At 39.2% G+C, this 18,904-nt stretch overlaps 1 protein-coding gene across 1 annotated transcript in view; it reads left to right on the forward strand.

Annotated features, from left to right (window-relative positions):
- The window catches only part of GMDS (GDP-mannose 4,6-dehydratase), a 547,433-nt gene that overhangs the window by 446,829 nt on the left and 81,700 nt on the right, over positions 1 to 18,904 (forward strand). Inside the window, exon 9 of the mRNA XM_030552293.1 lies at positions 5,265 to 5,361. Coding sequence (XP_030408153.1) covers positions 5,265 to 5,361 — 97 coding nt within the window. The remainder of the gene's footprint in view (positions 1 to 5,264; positions 5,362 to 18,904) is intronic.

An 18,904-nucleotide genomic window follows, 5' to 3' on the forward strand; every position in this document is an offset into this window, starting at 1 on the left:
CAGATGCTCATGGAAGGGAAAACTGAGCTGAAGTTAAGTGTTTTCACCAGTGACCAAGCAATGACCATTCTCCCTGTCATTCATCCAAACATTTTGGGTAATTATCTGATCTAAACCTTCAGACCTTTTGAGATTCACAATTGTTAAATGAAAACATTTGCTCCTGAACGCAAGTGTTCCTAATAGGATGCAGACTTGCCAACTCTTGCAATTTTATCCTGAGTCTCATGATATTTGGTTGTTTTCTTAAAGCCCCGGCTCTTGTTGTCAAGTGGTTTTTTGAGAATCTCAGGTTTCATTTTTTAAAAAGTAAATTTCTAGCCCTCACAAAAGCTTGAGCAGGTGAACCTTAAAGGTTGAAAAATTAGAAGGCAACTAAAAAGCTACCCATAATATATTATTTTAACAGTCTAATTTTTAAGACATTTAATGAGCTTTTGGACCTGCCTCCTGATTTCTGAACACTTGCAGTTGGCAATATTGGGAATGTACGACTTGGTTACTCTACTGTGGTCAGTCAAATTATAGATATGTGGGTCCAATTAATCAAACCACTTGAACACATGCTTAAGTTCATCTCTATTCAGCAAAATACTTAAGCATGTACTGAAGTTCATCCCAATTTAAATTAAACAATTTAGGTGAAGTTGAATTAGTGTTTGTAGAGTCGAATTTAAAATCTAATCACATGCAATATTTTTGTGATATGACAGGGTGGGATCCCACTCCCGTCTCTTTTCAAGCAACAAACCACTCAGAGACCATCTTCTCGTCAAACCACCTCATGGGTTAATTCACCATGTTCCCACCACCACCTGTACAGACTCGTGCAGCTCTGTATTTATAATGTCATACAATCCTTAGTTTGCTCAATGGTGGAGTGGGGAGACAGAAGATATCTTCTTCTTGAAAGATCTTTCCTGGCTCTGACTCTGAAAAGCCTATGGATCTGTCTCTCCCTCCCTTTGTCTTTTCTACCTCTTGGTTAATGAGCTAATTAGCCTTTGGGCTCTGCTCAACCCATCCCAATTCACCAGTTAGGCACAGCTCTTCCTCGTCAGGGCTACTCCAGCACACTACTTGTAGTTGCAGTGACCAGAGTGCTGCACCAGTTGCTGTTTCCCAGCACTCTGTCACAGACATGCATTAATATTCTGTGTTACACATATTGGGATACTGTTTATAATACACCAAACCAGATCCAATGGAGTGTGCAACCTAAAGGAATATTGGTGGTAAATTCAGTAATCTGAAAAGTCTGTGCAAGTTATATCTCCTGACAGCTGTGAGTGATGAGTGGGATTTTCCTGAAGTTTTGATTTTTCCGGCTCTTGTGAGAGGTTTTATTTTTAATCAACTTCTCAGGCACCCCAGAAATAAACGGAGTAAAACACATGTACCATTGCAATCACAGCACATTTCAGTGTCACAGCTTGTACGTAGGGTGCACAAGCACTCATGTTTTGGAGAGAAGGAAGGTTGTTTGGTTTTATTTGCATATTATCTTGCTGCTAATGAGGATGGTGGTTAAAAAAATGCAGGGGAAATACTAATCTTCAGGACTAAAGAGGAAAAATAATGTTTTCCAATCCTAACAAGGATAATAGTAATCTTTTAAAATAAAATTTTACCCCTTCTACTGAGTCCAGTAGTATGAATGTTCCTGAGGTGAGAATCCTTTTACACTCTGAACCCACATTTGAAACTTGATCGATTTTTTTATTTTAGTTACATGGAAATTTCAGAGGCCTTTTCGCAGGTAGTGTCCACCATGCTTAAAAGTGACTTCATCTAAGACAAGTATTATAAGACACCCACCATAGGTGTCTGGGTACCAATGGGGGATAGCCTGAAAGCAACGGCTATCAAATCCAAGTTATCAGTAAGTGCAGAAAAAAAGATCATTGTGCTCTTCCATCATCCACATCCTTTTTTCGAGGTGCGTAGAGTTCTTGGAATGCTGCTGAAGTTGTTATCTATTATGAAGGACAATTCACCATGACAGAGCCTTCCCCTTCCCCAGACATCCTCCCCTTGGTTTGGAGGATGTGTTGATCAAATCATTGTGGTGGTGTGATCACTGTCTCTAAGGGCTGGTCTACACTGGGGGGGGAGTGTCAGTCTAAGATACGAAACTTCATTTACGTGAATAGCGTAGCTGAAGTCGAAGTATCTTAGATCGATTCACCTCAGGTCCTCACGGTGCGGGATCGACATCTGCAGCTCCCCCGTCGACTCCGCTACCACCGCTCACTCCAGTGGAGTTCTGGAGTCGATGGGGAGCGTGTTCGGGGATCGATATATCGCGTCTAGATGAGATGCAATATATCAATCCCCGATAAATCAATCGCTACCCGCCGATAGGGCGGGTAGTCTGGACGTACCCTCAGCGTGTATGCATGTGTCTGCCTCTAAGTGTGTCATGTATGCATAGGGTCAGAGATTGTAAGGTTATGGTTTTGACTCTAGCATTGTGGGAGTTCACTTTCCAGCCTACTTTAATTTGGGCAAACCCTGTTTAACCTAACTTCCGTTAACTGAAACTCTGGGTTAACCTAGAGTCTTCCCCAAATTCCATGAGTACGTTTTATTTCATTGTCAGGCTTCAGCTTTGTGAAGCAAAATCTTAGGGGGTCACTAGGACTGAAGTGCCTAGCTATCTAAAACCATAATGGTATGAAGGTTTCTGATGTCTCTTTTCTCTGACCACCAGACCTTGTGTTAACTTGGCTTTACCTTTTCTGGATTATTAACTGTTCTGAACAGAACATCACTGTGTATTAAAAGACTTTTTTCTTGTGATTTTAAAAACATATGTAGCAGGTTAGATTAACATGCTCTTCATATCTAGTCTGTATCAGATGTAATGTCTCTTTTCAGCAAGGTGGTCTCTACTGCTGTAATGCCAGTGTCAGTGATGCCAGTTGTAATTAAAAGTTCCCTTTGCAGTTGCATCTCCCCTTTTGTTCATACTGAGAAATGCTTCTTTCCTCATGAACTTTTCACATTACTGAGCAAAGTGGGTGGAGTTTTCCCTTAAGTTATTTCTATTGTTGTAATACTTTGATGATGGTAATAGTGAGTGAGTTTCTGTTGGCTCTGAAGAGCCTTTTGTATACTGTTGGGTGTTAAATGGGGCTCAGTGACCTCCAACAGCAACTGACGTCTCCTGATCCGAGCACTTCCTGTTGTTTTACTGGTGACCGTTGGTTTTCTATTAAGCTCATTTGAGTCCTACTTACTTTTAGCCTTTGCCCTTTAAAGGGAGGGGCAAATGTTAGTTTTGGCTTCTGAATGAAAATATTTCTTACAGGCTTCAAGCAGAACAACTGCAAAAAACACCGAAAACAAAAGTTAAATCACAAATCATATTTAGCATCCCAGTGTTACTCATTACAATGCTGTAGGCATTATAGCACTGCTGCAAACATTAGTGCAGTTAATGTCTACAGTATACAAAAATTAAATGTTTCCAGCCCCAAGCATGCAAAATTCATGAGTCAGCCCTCCCCTTTTCTCCCCCCCCCCCGCAAAAAAATCATGTGATTGGCTTAAAAATCATGAGATTTTAAAAAAATGTTTTGTTTTTGTTTTTATTTGCCTGCTGGATTCTGAACCTTTAGGGTCCACTAAGGTCACATTTGCAGGTTTTCTCCAGAACCACGTAGACTAGAAATTTACTTCTTTATTTGTTAATGAAAGCTGAGATTCTTATGAAATTAAATGATTCTAGGAGCTGAAGCTTCAGGAGAAATACCATATATTGTATAATAAAAATCACAAGAGTTAGCAACTATGAATATATTTCAGATAAAGGGCACGACAGGTAAAGGGGGGTAAAGGGCACTTCTCTCCTATTGCAGATGATTGAAACTCAATAATCTAAATCACAAGTGCTGCTTTTCAGAGATTTTTAGCTTAACCCCACAAAAGCATGGAATTTCACCACCCCCACCCTTTAGTGCTGAAATATTGCAGCACACCCACTGTTCAAAGCTCCCATGCTTAGGCACAAAGCTTAAAGGAATAAAGATAGTTTCAGTCTTAACTCTGAATTTTGTAGGTTTCATGAGTCAGATCTTAATATTTTTTGATCATTTCTTTTGAAACAGGCCAAATCCACGAACTTTCGATCTGGACTTTCAGACTCCCCAAAGTTAAGGACACGTTGGCTCTAGTGATCCAGGAAGTCATTTGTATTATTCTTCAGATCATGCCGGTTTGGACTGTGCAAACTGTGTTGAAAGGATAAAGTGGGAAGCACAGACACACAATGTTTCCTTACACCCAACTAGCTCCTACAAATTACGTTAATATTAGAGTATCAAAGGAGATAGGAAACTAATTTAGGCCCCAGTTCAGTTAGACACATGCCAAATTTTAAGCATGTGGGTAGTCCCATTCACATTGGGCATATGCTTAATTACCTGGCTGAATTGGGGCTTAAAACTGAAGAGCCTTTTCTTAGCCTATGTCTACACTTAAAAAGCTAGTGTGGCACAGATGTAGTGCTGCAGCTGCACCATTGTAGCACTTCGGTGTCGCCACTAACTACAGCCATGAGCGGGGTTCTCCTGTGGTAGTTAATCCACCTTCCCAGGAGGTTGTAGCTCGGTCGACAGAAGAATTCTTTTATTGACCTAGAGCTGTTTGCACCAGCGGTTAGGTCGGCTTACCTACATTGCTCTGGGGTGTGGATTTTTCACATCCCTGAGCAATGTAGATGGGTCAGTTTAACCTTTTAGTGTAGACCTGGCCTTAAACTGAGCATGAATTAGAATATGGCTGGATGGAATAATAGTGCTCTCAAACAGAGCTCAGTTTTGGTAAATTAAGAGGCAGATACTTGGTTTCCTGTAAGTTTTGCCTTAGTGGTAAAAACAAAAAATATTTTTAAAAATAACATTTTTATTGACTTCATACCAAGCAATGAATAAATAGCACGTGGGCATATCTTTTAGAAGATAAGAAGACATTAGAAATACCAATAAGGTGCTAATTTTATTTTATTTTAATTTTTTTTCAGTCTTGTGTGTTTAACTTGGAAGTTCCATGTTTTAGGACTTACAAAGCCCATGGACTTCAAAAGCCATTGTTGCACCATTCTGGTCAAACTGTTGCCTTTGTTCCTGGAGTTAATGAGTTTATACAGTCCTGCAGAGAGAATTGACACCAGCCTCAAATAAATGAAAACAAGGCAAACGCTATTAAGATCAGAGCACTAAAGTAATTATGGGTTGATTAAATGTTTATCTTCTTTACAGGTGGGAAGGAAAGAATGAAAATGAGGTAGGCCGATGCAAGGAGACCGGCAAGGTTCATGTGACAGTTGATCACAAATACTACAGGCCAACTGAAGTGGTAAGAAAATGCCTTCTCTCAGCTTTGCAAATGAATAATCCAATCATTCAGCCAATAAATTGCTGCATTTGGCCAGCTGTCTGTGGAAATGGTTCTAATTGCACTCCTGCTACCAGCTTTCAAATGCTCTAAATTAGGCTCCTCATCAGCTTCTCTTCTCCCCCCACCTTTAGCAAGTTATCCAAAAACAAACAAACATAACAACAATTTCTGGAAAAAATCTGAAGGGCCACATTTGCAAGGCAATAATTGACAGAACTGCAGTGTTTAAGCCACTGTCCTTGCACAGGACAGAAGGAGCATGTATGAAAGAAACTTCACCATGTAGGAAACAAAAAGAAAAGTCAAATCAAAATGTTGTCTCTTTTTATTTAAAATGTGGTATGTGGTCATCTCTCTCCTGTTAGGAAAAAATGGAGAGGTGCATTGATAAATTTGCATTTTAAACTATTTCCTCAATATATTAAAAAGAAAAATAGCTTGTAGCTTAATCTATAAATTCCCTCCATTGAATAGCCTGGGTAAAAATTCCATTTTTGTGACCTTTGGTAGTATAATTGTTATGAAATAACTCTTTTAAAAAAATATTGATAGGGTCCCACTTAGCAAAATCTTACTCTTATAAGTAACTTTTATTCTCTTGAGTATCCCTATTGAAGTAAAAAAGGATACCATAAGTGTGGTTTGCTGGATGGGGCCAATAATGTGTTTGTTCTAATTGAATAGAGAACTTGTGACAAAAAAAATAGTGAATGATTTGTATGCAGCCAGGTGAAGTAATGACAATATGTGGTGCTGGCATGGGGCACAGCCCAGGTTTTTAGATCCAGAGAACAATTATTCACTGTGTTAACGGAGAGTGGGTGTGCCCAAGAAAGGATGTGTTCCATCTCCTGAGGAGGACACTACCAGCCCTGCTGGCTGCTGACACAGCATCAGCTGTCAGTGGATCCATTCACAAGTGCTGGCCTTAACTTCCTGATATGAGTGAGGTGCTACAAGAGCACATTTGTCTTGACACAGATTGCGACGGAGAAGGAAGGGGGGTGGCATGTTTATAAATGAACAGCAGTTCCAAGCTGAAAATTCAAAGAGCAATAGAAACTTTGTTGTAAATAACTATTCAAAATGGCTGGACTCTTATACCAGAACCATTTCAAAAGCTAAGAAGTCATTAAGAATTACCTGTCGTTCTATACTTGGGCAAGGTGTCGGAGTGATAAGAGGGAAATAAAGACAAAAGGACTTGCTGAACAGGAAAAGGACGCTTCACCCAAGAAGTCTGTGCTGTATAAGACACCGCTTTCCAGCTTTGACATCATACCCCCAAATCTTTTCTCTTTCCTTGCAAATACATATTCACTCCCCTAACTCATTGGAATTGTGTATCTGCTTCAGTGACATTACTCTAGTTCTACTTTACTCTATCTGTTTGCTGCTTTCTGCTTGAAATAGTTCTGTCCAGGATCTCTCCTCTCTGCCTTACCTGTCCCCTTTTCTAGAACACAATTTCTGGAGTTCAAAACCGTCTGCATTGTGAATAGATTGTTCTGTGGCTGTGTTGTTGCTCTGACAGGTAAGCATAGATTCTTCTCAGGATTACTCATGCAACCACTGATTTGTGCACCTGCCTGGGTATATGTGCTTACAAATAAGGGCTTGCAAGTGCACTTTGGTGTTGGTGTGCATGCAAAGTCCACAGACCTTTGAAAATACAGTCCTATTTAGCTAACATAAAGACTTCTCTTGAACCACGAGAATTAAAAAAAAAATCTTTAGTGTGTCCTAAAAACAATAAATATCTTTGAATTTTGGAACCCACCTAACTACCATAGCTATACTACCTCTGAGGTTGTAGTGTCCTTCCTAATGAAACTGGAGCCGAATGCACTATTGCAGAGGAGCTCTCACAACGGTGTGGTACAAAAATAAATATCAGTGGATGAACCTCCCCAAAAAAAAATTCATGGTGCATAAGCCCAGTGAAACAAAGCAAGCCACTAATGTGGCATGCTCGTGCTGTTGAACACAGAGGCGTGTGTGTGTGTGTGTGTGTGTGTGTGTGTGTGAGAGAGAGAGAGAGAGAGAGAGAGAGAGAGAGAGATTGCTGTGCAGAGAGCCCAGGGAGGGAGACGGGGGCTGATGTCAGGGTTTCCCCCTCTCTCTGCCTCAGGACTGTTTGCTTCCTGCTGCTGTCTGAACTTAAAAAATAGCATGCTGACACTCTGTCCCCCAAAATACACTTTCTCCCTCCCTCCATACATACATACATACACTCACACACACACACTTCAGTTGAAAAGCAGCTGGCAATGCAGTAGGATGCCCATGGAACAATGGGATTGGGAAACCTGCATCATTTGATGCTGTGCCTGCCCCGTGAGGCATTGCAGACCTTTCCCAAAGCATCCTGCAGTCAGTTGCACAGTGGGCTAGCTACCACAATGCACTGCTCTCTTTGCGGTTGCAAGAGCTGCTAATGTGGATGCGCTCCAGCATCACAAGGAGCACAGTGTGGAGACACAACAGTAGTTTAATTCCAATGTTTTAATAAAAGTGGTATAACTTGAGGCACAGAAATTTGCCAGTGTTAGACATATCCTTAAGCTCAGACACTAACCTTTAATGCAGAGAAGCTTTTTCTTTTTTAAGGTTAATGTAATATTCTGAAATGTATAAACAAATGGACACTGATACTACATACAGATCTGACTGCATGGATGAGTTCATTTTTTAAATGTATTTATTCCAATCAGCACTCCCTCTGCTTCAATGCTGAATTGAAAAGCTTAGCAGCTTTAAGCATCCACCCAGCACTGAAGAAGAAACCTTGAAATGTGAGACTATATTCTGGTTGAACTAAGTAAACTTTGTGAATGCCTTGCCTCTAAATCTGTTGGCTGTCTTTGGATATTGAAACCTTTGACTGCTTTGAGGCCCCTTGCTACTCAGTGGCCTTGGGAATTTTCCCCTTCTGACCCTTCCCCCCGCCCCTTGCTGATCACAGACCTAACAATACCATTTCTTTCTATTTGTATTCTATCCCTCTCTGTATCCAGTCTGACTTTTTTTTAAAAAATGTATAGACAGTATAGGCGGACGGCTACAAGGATTTTTGTACAATAACCTTTATAGCCTTCTCACGGCCAATAGGTTTCATGAGTGCTGTGTCACAATCCCAAATACACTCTCTATGGGTTTGTTGCCTTTGTGTTCTGTGATTATGTTTTCAAACAGTGTGCTGGGTTTTTAAGCACATGGCTCCTTTACTAAGAGGTACATGACTAAAACTCCATGTGTACCGCTTGGACAATATAATGATAACCTCCCATTACTGTTTCATTTACCTACAGAATTCATATCCCTGTGATTTTGATCTCATTAGCCCTCACTCTTTACTATGGGCAAAATGTTTAAATGTGGATGCTTGAAATAAAGCAGCTTAATCCATTTTTAGGCACCAAAATAAGGGATTGAGTTACCTAGAGCACAGCATGTCTGAAAAATCATGCCTTTTACTGAGGTACTTAAATACAAATGTAGCCATCTAACTTTCAGTGCCCATTAGAAAAATGTTGGCAGTATCTCCCATTTATTGATCTTTCAGCAAATGTGGTTTGTAATTAATTTGCAATCTTCTCATGTACCTAATATTAGAAGCAAGGAATGGCCCAAAACTAAAAGACATCCTAGTAATATTTGAAGAAATTCAATAAGCTAGCTCTAAGCAGAGACCTCCCTCCAAGACTAACTCGATGGCTGTTTATAATCAAATTATGCTTCTTGAGGTGATTTAGCAAAACTGTTTCTAATATTTTTCCACAAGTCATGTTAAGTTAACTGTTCTATAATTGCTCCCTCCCATGGCCCTGTGTTGTAACAATGATGTTTAACACTTCCCAGACCTCAGGAATCTGATCTGTCATCAGAGAACTTAAAAAAATACTAGTTAGGATTTCACTAATTTCAATCTTCATTTCTTCAAGGAAAGGAAAGAATCTCTTTCACCTTGTGGAAATATTATATGTAATCTAAATCTAACGCTCTGTATATCGTAAGTGGGATCCTTTTTCCCACACAGTTCCATTGGCATCTTAGGGTTTGTCTAAGATGAGAAAATTTACACCCTGGATTAAGTTGCATTTATACATTGTATCTACATTAGGGGTTTGCACTGCTGTAACTACTTCTTATATCAATGCAAATTTCCCTAATATAGAGATGTCCTAACACTTCTCTCTTAGCAGAGGACATATCATTGGTCTTGAAGCAGTTGTCCATCATCTTCCGTAAAGAACAAAGGCACACTAACCTGTTCCTTTGTTATATCCCCTACTTCCAATTCTGAACAATTTAGGGGAAGACCATTTCTTCTTCTTTTGCCTTTCTAGTGTAGCTATATTTGACAAAAACTGTTAGCTGGAATGGTCCTGACAGAAGTAATTCTTTGTCTTCCTGTACTTATCTGTTTAACCTGCTCTTGCTTGTTTTTAATAGATGTCTCAATCCTGCTTGCCAGCTTGTTTATATTGGGAAAGGATTGTTATATATATATATATATATATATATATTTACCCTAATCTTTACATCCCTGCTTAACCAGAATAGCTTTAAATTTCACTCTCTTTAAATGTTTTTCAAATATTCAGCTCTATGTTTCCCATACTTGTAGCATTCCAGTAAAAATTCTTGGGGCATATCACATTCCCCCAAATTCAGATCTCCTAGAGTCAAAAACGCTGAGGATGCTTCCTTTAAGTTTTCTTGTCCTAAAGAGTATTTAAAATCTAATGAAACTGAACACAGAATGAGAAGTGCTACTGGACCAATTTTTACTGTTAGGTCCAGAATTGTGTCTGACCCTGTACACTATTCAAATGTCTGTATAAGGAAACCCATTATTCCCTTCCTTAAGGGTCTGTTTTGTCACCAGTAATTTGTAATTATGCATATGTAATTTGTATTAACAATCATGAGAGTTAGATGCTAGCTTTGAAGGAAGAATAACAGACCTCTCTTATCTATTTTAAAAGAAAAGCTTGATCTACTTTCTTTGCTTCTCCTGGAAGTCTGTGTCTCATCCGATAATCACTACCTTGGCATATGATTACCCTTCCTTGTCCTTAACTCTTCTCCAAACTGACTCTGCTGCTGTGTCAGCCAATATATTTTTATCATCACTTAGTTCAGACTCAGTATTATCCCTCAGTTCTATTGCCACCAACCTCTCTTCTTCATTTTGCCTTTCTGTCTGGTAAACTCTGTCTTCTGGTATTAAAACCCTGCAGACATTTTTCTATTTCAGTCCATGTGTCTTTTATGTCAGATGCTTCAGAGTTACCACTGAAAACTTACATTTCTGATTCAGTTATATAAGGATAATGTGTTCCTGTGTTGTGCCTTTCATAAGGAACTCAGCACTTGACAAACATTGAATATTGAAGCATCTTAAGCGTGTGAAGTAGATAAGAGGCACTGCTGCCTCCCTGTTTCACTAGTGAGTAAATCGAAGGACAAAAAACACTAAGCAACTTGCCTACAGTCATGAGTCAGTGGTAATGCCAGGAATAGATCTGAATAGCAATGTGCTCTAACCATGTGCTTAAGTGCTTTGCCAAACCTTCATATGAAGTGAAGCAGTTCAGCTCAAATAAGAATTGACCCAATTAAGAACAGAAGAACGGCCAAGCTGAGTCAGGCCAAAGGTCCATCTAGCCCAGTATTCTGTCTTTCAATGGTGGCCAATGTCAGGTGCCCCAGAGGGAATGAACAGAACAGGTAATCATCAAGTGATCCATCCCTGTCGCCCATTCCCAGCTTCTGGCAACTGATCTAATTGATCCAAATATTTGTGGAGATTCAAAAAATGTCAATTTTTTTTTCTTTTTCATTTCCATGCACCTCTCGAGTGAGGAGTGGACATGCTGAAATACTCCAAGTGAGCCTGCTCTCACCATTCCATATATATATGTCTGGGTATATATGAAGTTGTTTTGCTTTCTTTTCTTGTCCCTCCTTTGCTTTTCCTTCTCCTATATTCCTTTACATTCTTTTTTTTCCTTGAATATCACTGTGTTCCTAGGTGAAGTAGGTGAAGATCATTTTTCTTATCAGGTTGTCTTTTTTGCAAGGTGTCTTCCACCCTGCCTATCTTCAGCAAGTTCATGCGCAATTCTGCTTGCTGTCTTATTAATCTTCTTAATAAATACCCTTGTCCTTTCCTTCTGCTGTAAGACTAACTACTACCCTGACATTCATCCCTTTGTATAGGAGCGCTATCCACAATGCATGCTTCAGATACTCTTCTGCTTGTTGTTGTTTCACAATTTGCTCATTACATCATACTTGGCAGTCCCATCTTTTAAATCCACCCCAGTGACATTCAATACTAGAATCCTGCTGAACACTACCATTACAATCATCCCATGCTATGCTTCTCAGTTAACCAGTTACTGCCCTTTATGTCATCCCATTTCTCCTCTGCTGTGCCTCCAACATACTCCTCTGGCAGCTTTCACAGCTGGTTCTGCTCCTCCTCATGCCCTGCTGTCATTCCTGAGGTTTAAAATGAGCTGTGTGTCATCTGTGAACTTCCCGTATTCATTGATCTTCCTGAGAACATCTTTCTCATTCTGCCATTTGATCCCTTAGTACTGCAACTAACTGACAACCCTTAACAAAAGGAAAGTGTTCCCTTAACTCCTCTGATCTAAGTCAAAATTGTTTTGCGCTCTGAACGTTGCACCGTACTTGTTATAAGATTCATGGCCTTCTTTTTTTTTTTTTTTTAAATGGTGAAAGTGGCTGAAGAAAATTGACTGACTTTAGGTAAAAACTTTCTGCTATGGCTAGGTGAAAAGATGTCAAATCCTTTGAAAGATTAGTTTGGAGATGGAACTGTCACCTAGGCAAATGCCCGCTGCTCCCTACCCCGCCTCACTTGATCATTCCTCCAAACAAGGCTGTAATTACCAAGTGGTAATTACAGAAATGCAGAAGACCTAGGTCCAACTCTTGGAAACCATTTTAAATCAAGCCTGAGAGAATGGAGGATTGGAATTGAGGGAGAGGAGAATGAGAATCGAAGATTATTTAGCTTCCTAATTAGCATTTAAGCACGTGCCTAACCTTACTTATGTGAGTCATTGATGGGATGTCTCACATACTTAAAGTTAAGCATATGCTTAAGTGCTAAACCTTCAGATGAAGTGAAGCCCTTCATTTCAAATAAGAACTGACCTATCAATCCAAATATTTGTGGAGATTCAAATAAGGTCAATTGATTTTTTTTTTCCCCATGTCCCTGTACCTCTCTATTCAGGAGTGGACAGGCTGAAGTATCCCAAGACAGCCTGCTCTCCCCAGATTCCCAGCACAGGTTTGCAGACCTGAAGGGATTTGATTAAATTCACATAGCTTTTTATTTTTAATCAACTGTTTCTCAGGCTGTGCTTCCTGTCTCTGATTGACAAGAAGTGCTGTCCCTATCAGGCTAGAGATTATCTCAGTCACTCCTCTCCTGCTTTATCATAGAATCATAGAATATCAGGATTGGAAGGGACCTCAGGAGGTCATCTAGTCCAATCCGCTGCTCAAAGCAGGACCAATCCCCAGACAGGTTTTTGCCCCAGATCCCTAAATGGCCCCATCAAGGATTGAACTCTCAACTCTGGGTTTAGCAGGCCAGTGCTTCAACCACTGAGACATCCCTCCGCTTCTCTTCTTTGATTTTGTTGCCCCCTTTGGGTTTCCCCCATATACGTATTTATTTGTACTTATTTATATTGTACATCTCCTCTTAGTTCACCAGTTATCCCCTTGTCTCCTCTTTCCCTCCGCTCCTCCCCCCCACTGTCCTCAATTTGGCCCTCTTCCCTCCTTCATTATCTCGATCTGTTTTCTCACCCTCTTCCCCCACGCTTTTGTTTTCTTATCTCTGCCTGTAGGCAGGCTCCCTGTGCTAAAGCAGCTGTCTTGGAAGAGGCACAGTCTCACCCAAGAAGAAACTGAGAAGGGGGAGAGACAGAAGCATATAAAATGCATAAAAGCTCTTGCTTCAGACAGCTCCAGCCCTAATACATCCTTGCCACTTATCTAGTTTTGTCACCAACTGATCTTTTCCTGCCTGAGTATTGCCCATTTGCCCACTCCCTTTTCCATTCACCCACATGGGGTGAGATTTTCAAGAGAGACCAGGACCAGATTTTCAAGTGCTCAGCACACAGCAGCACCCATTGTAACACGGTCATATTTTCAGAAGAGCTCAACATCTGATTTGATGGGTTCTTTTAAAAGTCTAGTCACTTAGTTTGGTTCCTAAATGGGAGCTGAGCTGTTTTTGAAAATCAGAGCCCTTTGTAGAAGCTTGTCCAAAAAGGTTTGAAATTTTTTTATGAAAAACGGGGGCAAATAAAGTCACAATTTTTCCATTGCTGTAGCCCTACATTTTTCAGGTATACATTTACCCGCCATTGCTCACAGTCCAGATGGTGTTTTCCCAAGGTGTTTTGTGCATTTAGAATGCATTAAAGGCATGAACTGTGTGGAAAAGAAAAATGCCACTTCTGGGCTTTGGATGCAGGGGAGAGAAAGAGTATGGGGTCAGATTTCCTCCATCAATCTTGGAATAAAGTACTGGAGTGCTATAACTTTGTCCACTTTCCCTATCTACTTCTGTTGTATGTATGTGGGTGTAGAGAGGTAAGTGACAATCACAAAATACTAGCATGTAATATGTGAAGCTTCATGCTGTAATATTGATGTTAAAAATACCTTCTGCTAAATTTGCATTGAAAATTAGACTACTTAGTATTTAAGTCTTCCAAACAGGGCTATTCAATCATAGGTGTAGCTGTATATGCCATGGAGCACAATTTTTTCATGTTTTAGGAACAATATTCATTTTTATGTAAAACCCCATCTCTCTCATCGCCTCCCCTGATCTCTCTGGTCTTTACTCATACGGGCAGTAAAAAAATCTGGCAAATTACACATTTGAAAATAAATAAAAAAGCAAGTCTCTATAAAAATGAGACATTGATTTCCCGTAAAACAGTGAATGTTTCTGCAACAGGATGTGGATTTGGAGAGTTTTCAAGGGTGGAGATGCCATGCAGAGAAGCTGGTGTGCCAGCTCGGCCTCCTGACAGATGACTGTATTTTTGGTTTCCAAACAATCACCTTTTACAGTGATATCAGGGAAATTCCAGTTTGTGTTCACCCTGTCGGCAAGATAACTTTACTTTTTAATTACCAAGATTTTTTGTTGTTTCTTTCCTGTCAGCATTTTTTAAAGAGCCATATAAAGGTAGCCATTCTTTTTTATCCTGATAATGGACTCAGAAGGTGTCCGCTTTCTGAAGTTCACAGAATAATCCTCTGAGGTGATTGCAGCTGTCTGATACCCTACAACAGCAACATATTTCCTGAAAGGGTGAACATAGTCAGACAAGTTGGATAAGTGCCAGATTGTGGCCTATCTAGCACTCCTGCAAGGGCAAGCAAGTGTCCACAAGACATCTTTAAGCCCCCTGCGCCAGCTGCCCACATTGCAGGTAACAGCACAGTGAGTAAAGCAGCCTCAGCAGAGCTGCTACTCCCCCTCCCTCCTTGGGGGTGGCAAATGAGCCCCCCAATGAACCAGGCAGTGCAGTTATGCTGATGCTCTGAGGGATGTACCAGGTATAGAGCTGCATCTGTTTCAAAACAAGGGGAAACTAGCATTGCAATAATAAACACGGGGCTTGTGGTAAAGTCACAGGTTAGCCTAAGGTGGTTCTCTGCGTAACTGACAACTAAATCGTACTGATTTTGACACTTGCAATTCCGTTTCAATCTCTGAAAATCAGACCATTAATGTGAAGGGTATGAAGGCGAGAAGAAAATGCCGAATTTGATTACAAAAGGAATAGATCAAAGAAGAGAAACATTTAACTTGTTTATATACAAGTTTGAGAGAGGATACTCTTATGGTTAAAATGCTAGTCTAAGACACAGAAGATCTGAGTTCAATTCCTGGGTCTTCCACTATTTCCCTTTGTGATTGTGGACAGATCTGTTTGGCCTGGACATAGCAAAACTCTTAAGCATACGCTTATCTTTAAGCAGGGTACTCAAGTGCTTTGCTGAATCAGGATCTTGATCTCTTGTGTCTTGTTTTGTAAAATCTGTACAATGAGGATACTGCTCTTCCTCAGAGTAAGAGTAAATTCATTAATGTTTGCAAGGTACACCGAGGTTACTGCTATGAAGACCATAGAGGTAGATAAAGTTGTAAAGAAACCAGAGTGGATAAAATTCAATGATGTCTAATTAAAAAAATAGACTTTTACATAAATTGAATTTTTAATTAAAATTAAATACAGGTATATTTTAAAAAATAAACATATGTAAAATTAAATTTGAAATTGGCAGTTTATGTTGGGACCTAAACTTATTATAATCTAGTCAAATAATTTAAATTAAATACCAAAAAAATAATGACAAATAAGCAGTACATATGTGCTGCCAAGTTGTAAAGAAAGTCACACCACCGACTAAGCACTTGGACCCAGAGTTTGCTGAAAAGTGCTAACGTTTGATGGCAGTAACCTCTTTGGCAGGCACAGAGAGAGAATTTTTGTCATTTCAGTTTATTCAACTAGTTTAGTTCAATAACTATTTCATTCAGAGTTGAGAAACCAATTAGAAGCTGAAAAATCAGGAAAGCTTGTGTTCCTCTTCCAATCTATGAATAAAAACTAGGTGTGAGAGGATTAGCTCTCTGAGTTCTAAACTCTTGAAGGACGTAGTGCCCAGAAACAACTAGTTCAGTTCACTAGCTACAGATAAATAGTTTAGATCGATAGGTAAATTGTTTTAATACTTCAATTATCTTTAAATGCAAAATTTATTTGATAAACTTTTTTCTTCTGTATGCAGCACATTTAAGAGTTTTATTTAATAATAATAAAAAATAAAATAAAATCCTGTTTTTGTGAATTTTCACTTGAATTTGAATTGCAAGTAACAATAATCATCTGGTAAATAAGAAATGCATCATTCACCATTTTCTAACATAAAAGAATAAAAATTAAGAATCTGAATAAGAGTATAAATTTAGCTGTATAACTGCTTAACTAAATGTGTATAGGTATACTATATACTCCTGGTTAGCAAAAAGAAGCACCAAATTTAGTATAAAGGCTATATTTAGTTGCAAATCAATATGTTTTAATGGTTACCAAGCAATAAGAATCAACTTTTCTGTAGCAAAATAACTAAAAAATACAAATGCAAAACATGATTTAAATCAATTATTTAAATCAAAGTTTCCTGCTTGCTGATTTAAATCATGATTAAAATTGGTGATTTAAATAGCTTTGATTTAAATCAGTCCACCCTGAAAGACATCCATAACCTGTGTGTGTTTTTTCTGTTGACTTTTCGACTTTTCATTGGAAAAACCAAAAGCTGAAATACATTCGGCAAAAAAAAAACACATTTTCAGATATTCAGTTTTCTAACAAAAATTAATAATTTTGGGGAAAAGCAGACATTTACACGACAGTTTTCGTTTGGTCAAACCCCCAATTTTCTGTTACGATCAATCTGTTTTACCCCCAGCATCTCCATCCTTTTCACTTTAACTTTTCTCTCTTGCTTCATTTTGGGCAAATGGTTGATGGGAGTGGAGGATTTGAAATGTTTGTTTTAAAAACTTACAAATCCACCCCTTTTTGTTGCCATTACCAAATGGGCAAAATTGGGAGGGAGACATCAGGATGTAGGGCATGGTTCCAGTGGTGCTGCCCAGATACAGTAGAGATTGCTGCTTGAGCAATACGGTGGATGGATGTTATCTTTGGATCACATTATTTCCCATCCCTTCATGACACCAGAATAGCCTGTGACAGTGAGGCTGCCTGTGACAAAACGTGAGCAATTTTGAACAACATTGCTAATTGACTTTAGACTCATGCCACATTCCTGGTGTTTACTAGTGTTCAAGAAGTATTTGCATATGTGGGGGGTTGCAAGCATGCATGAGAGATCTATCTGTCCAAACATTTTTCATTGGTTAAAACCCCAGAAGTGATTTGTGTGCTGTAATAGCTACAGTATTCTCCCTGAACCAGGGAATGGATCTTAATGCCCGTCTTTGGATGATCCCCAAATTGTCTGGTCTCCCAACTGGGTAGGTGAAAGGGGACACGGTAGCTCTCAGCAAGGCAGGAAAGACTCTCAAACAAACAAAGAGCATTATGCTTGCAATTAGCTTGTGGTCATGGCCGATGTTCAGGCATAGTATCTGACAAGCTGACCAATGCAGACTGTATGAAAAATATTACCAAGCTTCAAAAAGATTTAGTAATAGATTAAAAGTGAATGCCTGCCTTGACAGATTTTTTTTCATCCAGAAAGGATTAAGGCTGACAAAGTGAAGTTGTTTTAATAATTCACAGACAATAATACATCTATCTGTCACTTGACAGAGATAGTGTATAAGATGTTAACATTGTCTGGCGTAACATAAAACAGGATCAGTCACTCACCTCTTGGAAACACCTAACCTGGCCTCATTTAAATGTCTTATTTCCAGCTTTGCCAGTATATTTTTTTAGCTTTGGTAGAGCTCTCAGATGACTAGTGACTTTAGAATTTTATCTATTGTACTGTGGTTATGAATGGTGTAAACTAAAACTCCTCGTCAGCCCTTCTGAAAATGCAGTAACACTTACTACAGTACTATGGACAGTCACTGAAATTCAAAGCAAACCACCTGATTGCCTACCAAAAATATCTTTTAAATCAGGTTTCCTTTTTGCAACCTTTTTATATTTTTTGCAGGCTTTCTTTTTGCCAGAGTGCTGAACTGTACTGCATTTCAGTCATGCTTAATATTGAATAGCTACATGCAGAAAAGATGGATTAATAATAATGAACACAAAAAATGTATTTTGAAGTGGGACGGCTGCCTATTTTCTTATACGGTAATCTGTGACAAATATATGTTTGTAATTCGCTACATCTGTTACCGAGTCAGTGCTTTCCAGATCTTAGTTTAATAGATTTCCGTGTGGGGTAAGTGGGAAAGGAATTGTTTTTGTTTTGTTTTGTCTGATTAACCCAGAAAACACACAGTTTTACCCATTCTGATCCTTAAAAAAATATTTATATATATAAAAAAAAATCTTTTCTAAAATAACAAGGACCATCCTCTGACCAAAGTGATTGGCTCCTACTGTAGTTTTTTGCTAGATACCAGTTGTAAATCCCCAAACCGCTAATCTCTGGCACTGTTTCCCTCTTGATCCTAGGCTCTATTTCATTGCATTGGGGGAATTAGAAAGTTGGTTATGATGATGGAATTGTAAACAGAGGAAATGTGAGGTATTAGGAAAAGCTCAGGTTAGTAATATGACCAGGTTTGCTCTGTGTGCTGTATTGGTAACTAAGCAACAAAGCCTACCAAGCCCTCTTTTTATATCACTTTGTGTCACCACTGACTGTGTGTTGTGACATTTACTCCTCACTCCAAACAGTTCTTCTGTACTACTAATCC

Source organism: Gopherus evgoodei, chromosome 2 (genome assembly GCF_007399415.2).
Source record: "Gopherus evgoodei ecotype Sinaloan lineage chromosome 2, rGopEvg1_v1.p, whole genome shotgun sequence".
In the NCBI taxonomy this organism is placed as follows: domain Eukaryota; kingdom Metazoa; phylum Chordata; order Testudines; family Testudinidae; genus Gopherus; species Gopherus evgoodei.